Source organism: Prunus persica, chromosome G8 (assembly GCF_000346465.2).
Source record: "Prunus persica cultivar Lovell chromosome G8, Prunus_persica_NCBIv2, whole genome shotgun sequence".
In the NCBI taxonomy this organism is placed as follows: Eukaryota; Viridiplantae; Streptophyta; class Magnoliopsida; order Rosales; family Rosaceae; genus Prunus; species Prunus persica.
The window spans coordinates 21,796,577-21,808,104 of record NC_034016.1 but is presented as its reverse complement, the minus strand read 5'-3'; the positions used below and the strand labels follow the sequence as shown (position 1 = coordinate 21,808,104).

At 38.7% G+C, this 11,528-nt stretch overlaps 1 protein-coding gene across 1 annotated transcript; it reads right to left on the bottom strand.

The window, feature by feature from the left end:
* Window positions 241-10,442, bottom strand: LOC18767729. Its single transcript, XM_020569630.1, has 14 exons — window positions 9,680-10,442; window positions 8,755-8,827; window positions 8,518-8,648; window positions 7,991-8,389; window positions 6,615-7,897; window positions 5,967-6,424; window positions 3,968-5,874; window positions 3,738-3,886; window positions 3,019-3,179; window positions 2,742-2,902; window positions 1,524-2,341; window positions 1,215-1,363; window positions 999-1,118; window positions 241-528 (listed from the first exon to the last, which is right to left on the bottom strand). Exons 1-11 carry the CDS (start codon window positions 9,839-9,841, stop codon window positions 2,147-2,149), a joined length of 5,079 nt encoding a protein of 1,692 aa, XP_020425219.1. The 5' UTR covers window positions 9,842-10,442; the 3' UTR covers window positions 241-528; window positions 999-1,118; window positions 1,215-1,363; window positions 1,524-2,146.

Here is an 11,528-nt window from a genome sequence, read left to right as displayed (position 1 = left end):
GAGAAATGGATTTTGGAGTTGGGTTCTGCATTTTTGTGGTGGATTTCGAGATTGTTGAGTAGTCCAAAATGAGTGATTAACGACAAAAATAATTACTAATTGGTTAAGGCTTAATTTATTAGTGTTTGTGTCTGTATTGTATAATTTGTATCGAGTATTAAAGATAAACTTGAATATTTGACAGAAGGCTGAGTTTGAAACTTGACGTAACACACGCATCTCTGGCTTTTGACATCAATGTCGTCACTTGAAACAATCGAAAGCTTTATTAATAAAACCCGGATAATTACAATCACTATGGGTAATCAAGAATAAATAATTCAAAATTTTATTGTCTAAACCTATAATAAATGTCATCTGTACTGTATGGGTAATCAATCAACCGTTTAGTGACTAGTTCATAATTTGGATAGAAACTACACTACACACCCACATCGGGGAAAACTGAAAACGAGTATCACATCAAACTCAGTTGCCTACTAGCGAGAGCTGCCGCAGCCGCAGCCGCAACTATCCCGGTTGCTCAGCCTGCAAGCAGAGACCCTGTTCGGTTAGCAACTTATCAACCAATCTCCTAAAATTAAAAAGTACAGGTAAAACAATATAGAACAGTGTGAGGGTTATGTATGAACCATTTATACAAGTATACAACTTTCCATCATTACTCTCTTTCTGCACAAGATTAAGAAGGAAGTTTGCAAATAAACCAATATTATATCTTAAAATTCAATTTACAACTAAGGATGATCATGCGCATGGACAATATTTAGCCCTTAGAAAGAATGTTTAATTTTCAAGTTGCAGGATGATAGATTTATTGATGCTTTTCTTATTATTTATTTACTATCTTCTCCCTCCCTCCTCTCATGCTCGGCAATTGTAATTTCAATTAATTTCTAGACACATGCTTCTAATTTGAGAGACTCACACCTTACAAGTACACAAATTGATCTGAAGTCGGCGAATAAATAAACACTGTCAAATCGTTACAGCCTTACCTGTTTGATCTGAAGGAATGACCTAATAATATCCAATCATCCCCTTCTCTTTACAGACGGAAAACATGCAGAATCTTCAATAATCTCGATTCAATGATTTGTATATATACATAGTCTCCACTGTGAGGAGAAAGTAAAAACACAGAGAAATCGTTAGAGATGAAGGCACATAGAATGAAGCAGTGAATTTTCGAAAACAATTACAGCTACACAAACCTTTGAGGAAAGAAACTCAGGCAAGTGCAGCAGTGCGAGCTCATGCATCGCAGTGATAATAATTTTCTGATAATATATTCTTCTGGTTTCATCTCTATTAACGCAAAGAGGATAATTATCCTAACTACAACAAGGGTGATGAAGACAACCTGCACATATAACCAAATTAAATTCAGACAGAAATAAATGCAAATAATTTTTATTTTATTTTTTACAAAAGGAATTTTTGGTAACTAAAAAGAAAACAAAGAAAAATAAAATAAAAGTGGAGGGGGAAAATAGAGGGTATCTATTAAAGAAACAGCATACCTACGATTTTCATCTTTTTCCACTCTCACTCATAGTGTTGGTGTGGTCTCAATCTGTAAACTGTGAGACAGCTTGTGTACATACTGGAAGCTGCCATTCACAGGTTGTCTCCACATAATGCAAGATAACGACTTATCATGATACGTTAACAGTCTGAAGAAAAAAGACGCCCCAAAGTTGTACTTTCGTGTTTTGGAACTTAAAAGAAACCCCCTATTGTTTTTAGAACCAACGTTCTTCTCCTTATATACAACTATTATGTCTTCCATCACATTGCTGATGAAGCATATCCACCTTCAGAAGTTGCTCAGAATCTTCTCAGCAGAGCCTTAATCAATGATTGTTCACAAAACCTCAAAATGAATATTGATTATTGAGATCAGAATAACCTCTTTGGTCCGTCTGTGCTAGAAAGCAGATTTTAGGACCACATAAACTAAAACGAATAGGAGTTTATCTGTATTTCAAACAGGAACGGAAACCACCAGTCCCCTGACAGAAGTTCCAAGCAGTTCAGCAGAAGTATCAAGGTCAGTCTCTTTTTCCTCCCTCCTTAAGGCATGAGACCAAAGATTCACAGACCTTCCTAGGGTTGAAATCATCCCACAACCTCTTGGACTCTTTCAACGGCTAATGGCATCCATCGCGAGCCGCACCAAACGTAGTAATCCCTCCACATCATGGAAGTTGAAATCAAGAGCCCTTTTAATGGAAGAGATGCCTTCTAAACGCTTAGCGTCTCCCACGTTTGTATTAGCAGCTGCAAAAGCATTCCGTGATTTTCTTGATGCTTCCATTGCAAAATTTACGTCCTGAGCCTGCAATTCATCATATTTGATCATGTATTGTTCATTCGCCGTCCAATATACAGGTATAGTAATTGAATCATGTGGCAATGTATGACAATAGGATGCAAGACTCAGAGAGAGAGAGAGAGAATTTAATTCCCCTTGATAAGTTGGTAAAACATTATATGTTTGTTGTGCTTGAGGGGTATAACAGAAAGGCATGCAGTGGCCGATATCGACACTTCTCTTATGGTAGACATGTAAAAGGAGAATACCCTTTTTTAGATAAATTGGTAGTCAACTCTTGTTCATGACCTTCTTTGACCATGTTACACATGCTAAAGATGCAAAGAAATATTTTGATAAAGATTTGTGCATTAGTATAAGAGTAACAAATTAAAGCTTCAATAGAGGATTTATATATACTTACAAAATTGAGCATCCTGAGAAAATTGGGACGGTTTCGGGCAGCAATAACATGGTTTCCAGCAACTTGGGGAGAGCTAACACCCTTGGGTAAGGTAACCTTGTCTACCGTTGAGGGGTTGTTCAAGTTATCAACATCAGAGGCAGAGGAAGAAGGAGATTCACCTGATAGAAAAGCAACAAGGACATCAAATAAGCAGCAACTCAAACAAGGTTATTAAGAGCCTTGCATATCCTTTAGCACCAAAAAAATAGCTCAGTTATGACGCTTGTCAATTTACCAGGAGGAACCATTTGTAAAGCCGTTTGCAACTCAAGACGATCCCTGCTTGCACTGGCATGCGAGATATATATCACCTTCATATAAGCCACCTCCACACATTTGTAGGCCAAAGCAGCAGCAGCCATATCCTTGGCTCTCTCGTATTCATGAGCACAAAACCTACAAGATAATTCAAATTAATAAGGAAAAGCATAAAAAGAGGCAAGGAAGCTCCATAGTCCATTAGAGTATAAAATCTGCAAGAAATGGCTCCTATTCATGCTACTACGGTAAATACCAATAACTATTCTAATGACCAAATATAGACAGTCGATCATGAATCACAATGATTTACCTACTATGGTCCAAAAGCATATAGCTACGTGCAAAGACAGATGAGACCACTTCACTAAGTATGAGAAGATTGTAAAAATTACTGCTTATGTCTTGAAAACTAACCCTACCCCAAAAGTACAGTTTCTGTCAACCCTCCCCCCCACCCAATCCAAAAAGGCTTACATGAGGGTAAAAACCTCAAAATACAACTGAAATTAGAATTACTACCTAAAATCTCCCAAGTCTATTTATGGGTCCTAATCTAACACATGCAGGGCTCCGTCAAGGGTAGGCAGAGACTTGCATGCAAGGTGTACACGTCAAACAGATATGAATCACTAAGACCCAAATCAATGCATGTGCCACGAGAACAGTGTTTATAACGCTTAAAGGTTGACTTACTCCCATAGTTTTGCAGTGCTACTATACATTTGCACACTCTCATTATGCTTGGTGCCCTCACTGTTAGTCAATTCCAACTGAGATGCTGCATGAAGAAATTTGACAGCTGCCTGGAAGTAAAAACCCGTACTTTCAGATGACCCAGAGTTCTGCAAAAATTGGTGTTACACATTATTATCACAGAAAGGAGAACATAAACATCTAATCACGAAAATATGATAGGTTAAAACCTTGAGACGATCAGCAAGGTGTTTTAAATCTTTAGCTTCTTTCACAGCATTTGTAACAGCCTGGCTGCTGGAGTCCCTTCTGACTGGACTATGGGCATCAAGATCCCTGGCCCTGTGCCCATTCTGTGTAAGATGTCTTGAACTGATATGCTGAGTTCCATTCTGATTATCAGCCTTTCTGGTCTGTACTTGCACCTTCACAGCATTATTACCTTCAGAGGCATCAACTTGTATACTATCTGCTCCATTGCTTTTGTGAGAACCAGAAGCTGGTCGGGGGCAACGAGTCGTCATCTCATTTTGAGCTCCTCCAGAGGGTGGCAACGGTAGTGACTTCCCCCTAATTGAGCCTGTATCCACTCGATCAGTTTTTTCAGAAGGAATCCTCCTTGAAGGCCTTTCACTATCACAGTCTTGCAGCGAATGCTGCTTGAGAGTAGAAATTGCATCTTTTTTAGCATCTAGTCTAACATCTGGGCCATCATTACCCCCTAAATTTGACTGACTCTCCCTTTTACTACTCTCATTGGAGGGTTTTCCAGTAAAATCTTTCTTGCCGACATTTTTGTTCTCAGTTTCACCAGACTTGATCCCAAATTTCTCCTGCAACTTGTTTTTACCATCCCTTGGTTTTATTCCGTGAGACGGTGAATGATCTTGGAGTTCATTGAAAACATTAGAATTCTTGCCCTCACCCATATCCAAATCAGACTCAAAGCTCCCTCCATTCTTGTCCTTCGACCGTGAAGAAGAGAAATCCTTCCCTGACTTTCTTGGGCGAGAACCATTACCATGATAATGGTTGCCATTATCTCTGTCTTCACCACCATTTGAAGCCAATGGTTTACTAGGGAACCGAGTATCTTGGCCTGAATTACCATTAACAGAAAGACCATTTGTGATATCAGGAGACGGGACAACCAATCCTCTAGCTTTACCACCAGATATGTGATTAGAATCTCTGTCCTGAAAATCAAGCACAGAAGAATCAAGGGACCCATGATTAGCCACAGTGGAAAATTTGTCCCTCCTTGCTGTCCCAGATCGATCACTCCCACCATCATCTTCACCATCTGAGCATCTTCTTGGGCTACCTATTGCAAAATGACCAGCATCTTGTGCCTCATCCTTTCCCATGAGGTCCCTGTGTACTGATGTAAGCTTATCAGGATTCAAGATTCTCATAGGTGATGATGAAACAGATTCTACAGGTGAACCTTTAACTTCCTGAAAGCTGGATTTGGTTTTCTGGGAACCAGAAACTTTGGAAGAGCTTGAAGTGGCAGCCACAGGAACCTGTACAGATCCCAAATCTCTTTTCGAAGAATCCGTACCATTCCTACTCCGGTGAGTTAGACCACTACTTATATCTTTTCTAAGTTGTTGATTCTTTGTATGGCTGTTTTTTTTGTCTGTTCTACCACTTCCTTTGCTTGCACTAGACTCTTTCCCGTCAGATCTAGATGCCCTTGCCTTCTTTTCCTTCCTGTAGTCATTCTCACTAAACTCCTCCTTTGCAACGACTGAACGATCCTGGACATAGCTCCCCGTAGCGGGAATGGAATCCATATGAATTTGAGTATCAGGGAATTCCTTCACTTTTCTCTTTTTTGATCTACCTTTAGAATCACAAGTTCCCGTATCTAAGGATCGATTATCTAAAACTTCATCTTTTGCTTTTGTAATTGCCTGTGGCCTATTCTTAATTTGATCCTTCCCTGCTGCAGCAGTCCGAAAACCACTACTTGAGCTAGGACCTACCTCCCCAACTGCCACACTGTAGTCTGACGCCCATTCTTCATCAGTAATACGCTTAACTTCAGTCTTGATTTTCTTGGAAGCTCTAGAAGAATCTGGATCGGAGTCTCTTCTGCTCTTGATCTTTAAATTCATGATATCACCTGTTTCTGTTTTAATATGCTTTATTAATAAGTAAATAGCATTCAACATAATTAAGGAAGTCTTCCAAGCACAAAAAATCACTGCTTCATATACATACCTCCATTGGTAGAGGGCTCTAAAACTTTATGCTTCTCTTTGTACTTATGCTTTCGTTTCTCCACTGCCATGTCACTGGATTTGCTTAGCTGCTGCAAATCTGGTTCACTTAGCAATGGAGACTGGTTCACGTCATTCAAGCTTCTACTCTTCACTGATGCCTGTATGTTTTTCTTCATGGAGTTTGGCAACTGAACGGAACCATCTCTATTAGATGCATTTGACAATTCTTTTGGTCCATTTTTTTTCTTTCCACTAGGCATGGCATGCAAACCAAAACTTTCGAGGTTTTGGTCAGGGTTCCGAGACTTAGGCAATGCCTCTCCTTCCATAAACCCACCAGGATTTCTGGGCACATTATTTTGGCTCTCAGGGGCAGGAACTTGGCACTGCGCAATTAGAGCTTTCATTTTTTCTGTTGTTTCCTCCTCGCTTACACTACACCGATTCATCCCAGGCCTGCATTTGAATCAAGACATCAAGCTTCAGAGAGAGAGAGAGAGAGAGAGAGAGAGAGATTGGAACAAACAGTCACTAACAATTTCTAAACTGACATATATCAAAATACCACTCCAGGTTTTGTCGATATACCTTGTAATGCAATGAAAATAGCTATAGAATAGAAAATGCCTACTAGAAAGTAACTTACAGCCAATTAAGCATGCTACACAGCCACTTTTCAGGTAGGTTGTCCGGGTTTGTACCATGTGGAAGAAGCCGCCATTTCTGACACTTGTCACAACATACCCAATTATCTTCTATGAGTGCAGGAGCCCCTGCAGCAGGAGCTGCAGCAAAAATTGGTCCATTTCCAAAGCGTGGGGCTATATTTGAAGCTGAAGTTAATGGTTTATCGATTTTCTTGCCACTTGGTCTCTCCCTTGATCCACTGTTAACTGCAGATGTACTTTTTGCAACAGTATCGGAGTCCTTAAGCTTATCTTCAGAAGGAAACTCAAACAATTCCACTTGGTTCCCGTCATCAAAATCCCCAAATAAACCTCTGTCTGTATCCCTGATTTGATCAAGATCTTTACATAGTTTGAAGTTTTCTGGATCAGTATTAGAATTGTTCACATGAGTGCTCTTCATTTTGGGCCCCGAAGAGGAACCAACCCTCGAGCTTTCTTTTGGCAACTCTGCAACCAGGGTCCTGTGACCTTCCTTCGATTTCTTTTTCTCTGCAGGTAATGGATATTCCTTCCCAGAAACTAGTCTCGTATCATCTACCTCATGGGATGTAGCCCTCTGATTGACCTTCTGCTTTGAATGGTCCATGACTTCAGTATTTAAAGCTTTCCTCCCTTTAGAAACATTTAAGTCACCTTTTACTGATTCATAAGTTTTCTCTCGTCTACAAGGGCCCTCTTTCTTTGGATGAACCAAAACATCATCGCTGGAACTTACTTTTCTATCTTCCTGAACCTTTCCAGCCAAAATGGATTTTCGCTTTTCAACCCAGGCATCCTCTTGGTTGGACATTGGGTCCATTGATTCATCTTCTACTTGACCATCCTTAAATAAATATTTCTTATCCAGTTCTTTGCTCTTTATCACGTCATTGACAGTGGAAAATGAATTGGATAGAAGTGGGAGCTGCAAGGTTTTAGAAACAAGCTCCTCACAAGCAAACGCGTCCGCATCATGTTCCTTCTTTGACAGGAGGCCAATTCCATCCTTATTATTCCCATTCTTCGATTCTGCTGAAAAATCATTTCTTTCAACAGATTTTGTTTTTCTCTGCCCTGACAATTTCCCACCACCCTCCATGGTATGAGTTCCATTCGCTTGGGAGCCAGACATTTCCCAGCTATCCCTTGGAAGAGTCACAGATCTACCCTCCTTTAGGAGCTTTTCCTTTTCAGTTAAGTAAATTAGGTCGTCAGGAAGAGGTGACATCATACCCTCATCCACCGGAAAGGATGTCATAATCTACTCCAGAGCACGATGAAAAGAAATGTTTCAGTTTAAGCTTATTAAGTTCAAATACAGAAAACATCTGAATGTTACAGGGAGATGATTCACCTGAAGAATACTGGTGGGAGATTCAAATAGGGCATCCTGAGGCTCATGAGATATTCCTTCACTATCGGAAGGGCTATCATCTAGTGAGGAAGACGGTGTGCCATCAAGGCCAAGCCCACTGTAGATAGCATTTTTTCGTGTCGACAAGTTATCCGATCCCACTTTAATTCGCACCTTCAGTGTTTTCTGGTCTGATAAACTAATAGCTTTCTTGTTTGCAGATTCATGTCGAGGAGCGTACTGGTCAGCTTGATCTAATGACATGCTTCCTTCTTGTTTGACTGGATCATTCGCTGATGGCGCCTTTGGTGCAACAAGTGAAGTGGAACCCGTTGAAGCAGGCCCAAGTCCCACTGACTGAGGCGTAGTATAACAAACTACATTGTTACGTTGACCACCCTGTGCAGTAAAATAATCAAAGATGACTGAGAATTGTCAAATAAACCAATAAATGATGTTGGTTCCTCTATACAGGACTAGAAATCAATCAGGAAAAAGAAAAAGAAAAAAAAGCTGATAGTTGATACCTCAAGTTTCACGTTGTAAGGTGATTTGGGTAAGCTGTAGTTGTGAACTTTTGGTGGAGTCCTCGAATGGGACCACACTGGAGACCGCTGATAGGAAGGTAAAAATGAGCCATACCCACCAAACTTTGCCCCTGTTGCAATGTATTGATCGCCAATTCATTACTTAAAGGAGAGGAACTTCAAAGTAATGAATCTCTTAAGCACAAAAGAAAGTGTGATTCCCTTCTACTGACTTACCCAAATTTTCTGCAGAAACCCCACCTTCAAAATCTTTCTGAAACTGTCCCAAAACATCTTGAATCCTATCATCCTATTACCAGACACAGCAGCATGAGTCATTAAAATGACAAGCTCATATAAAGAGACAAAAAGTGATAACAAGGGCTAGAAAATATTTAGGCATCTTTAAGATTTAAGATACTACATTGTAGAACTACCAACTATTAATACCCTAAAACAATTACACTTCACGACCCTAAAACACTTAAGCAGAAACTCAACACCCAGTTTCAAATTCCGAAAGATCATGCATTGCACTCGAAGTTAAATCCACCTAACTTGATTTATAACATTCAAATTTCACAACCTCACATAACTCATAACTAGACAGGAGGGCAACATAGATCTAAAGACTCCAAACCTGAATAGAACTCAAGGCACATTATATGCCATAATAAACTGTTACCATAATCAGTAAGTTCTGCATAGAAAACAATTATTCGAATGAACCAATCCCTCAAAACAGCATTGTCATGCCCTACCATAAGCCAAAGAGGGATACTACCTTGCATTACAAAGTGGACAACTATGATATGTTAATGTCGCAATTACATTACAATAAGCATGAGCTAAGTAACGAAGTCCTAAACTACAGTTTCTGCTCCCTATAAACAATTATGAAGTCCTAAACTACAGTTTATACAATATAATTTAAGAAAAGTATTTATATCATTCAGTGCCCTTAAATTTTTAACATAATCAAAGTAAAATTCAAATTCAATCAAACTCCGAAGCTTGGATCTAAGACATCCATACAAGTCAACCCGAAAAATTCAATGCAATTCAATACCAATATTCATGTTAGGATCAAGCTTGTATGCAACAAAAAGTACACATACACACATGTATATTCATATCTACACGTATTATGTTATATGCTTACGATGTAAGAGAGAGCAACATCAGGGTCGATGTTGGGATCGTATTCATTGATATGGGAAGAACAAGCTTCGCCTTCTTCAAGCTCAGTATCCTCCATCTCTCTCCCACCACCAAACCCTAACCCTAGCTCCTTCCTCGCATCCCTACTCCCCACAGAAATCATCCACGCAACCCCAACCTTTCAAAGCCTTCAATTTCTAATCAAAACCCGAAACTCTCTACGACCCATTCAACAGAATTCTCCTAAGCAATCAAATTCAGACCCGATCACACAAACACCCCAAAAATCAATATCCTAACCCCAAATTCACAACCACCGAATTATTCCAAATTAAAACGAAAAAAAAAAAAAACTAATTGGTTTCTGAAAACCACGAATTTGACCACAACAATCTTGTGCGTGATGTTTCTTTGGAGACACTTTCTGCGTGCAAATTCTATAGGAGTTGAAATTGATTCAGCAGAACTCTCTCTCTCTCTTTCTCTCTCTCTCTCTCTCTGGGTTTTGGTGTATACAGCAGCCGGTCTTTTTTTCAATTTTTGTTTTCTTTTCTGTTTTTTTTTTTCTTTCTCTTGAAGCAAAATAGTTAATTATTTATTTAGGTGGCCACATAGAATTAGGAAAGAACCGGGATCTAACCAGAGAGGAGAGACGATGGAGAAAAAAAGGTCAGATTCACCGTTTACATTCCCGGTAACATACTTTCCTTTATTAGAGTTTCAGCCCTCTATTTCATGTATTTTTATGTCCTGATAGCACCTGGATTTCCAATGTAAGACGCAATCAGATGCGCGTGGCGACACGTTTCACCCTGTTTGACCCTTGAGCAAAGCAAGAACGTAAAAATTGTGTGGTGGTGGCTTCTAAGTTGTTCTAACATAAACACAATATAAACAATTAAACCATCAAAAATTTATACTCAAGAGCATTTATTAACATATATGTACCATTTTCTTTTACACACGTGACTTTTATGATATTATGATTACAGGAATGTTCAACAATAAACTATGGGTGTGTTAATTTAAACTTTTTTTTTTACACAGTCAAAATACCAATGAAGACCAAACCTGGAATTTCAAACAAGAAAACGTAGTAGCCTAGCCGGGGAGGGAGATTCTCCAGCTCCACTCCTTGTTATATATATAGTAGAAAATAGAGTGGAAAACTACGCTTCAAAATCAAGCCCAAAAAACGATCCTTTTGAAAGGAACTTCGCGTCACTCCACTCCGTCTAGCCAAAGGAAATACCTTCATTCAGCTCCGAGCGAGAAAACGATTGGCCTACACGAGACATAATATTTTATTTTTCACCATATCCTATTTTATTTGTCTATATAGTTGCATGTTGGGGTTTAGATCTATTTTTTATAACTATCTTGAAACGCATTTTGTTAAGAAAATCTTAAAACTAACATTGAAATAAATAATGAATAAAAACGTAAATCGGTTACTTTAAAAACCCTAGGATGTTTAAAAATATACCTTATCAAGATTGTTACACTATGCTAGATACGTAAAAAGCTGTTTGTAAAAATATATATATATAATAAAAAATAAAATATATTCGGCACTGGATTAAAAAGATTATTTTTCTTACCATTTAATCTGACACGTCATGTTGACATACTGTAAATTTTGGACATTAAGTAGTTAGAATATTGTTTGAAATGTGTTGCAAGTAATATTGTCAAATTGAAAACTTGTGTCATTAATTAAGTATACTCTTGTAAATAAATTTTGATTACTCAAAATCTTAATTGAACTAATTAAGTGTTATCTTAATTGTAAGTGGGGTTACTAATTAGGTGTTATGTTGTATGAACTATATATATAATGATATGCTAGC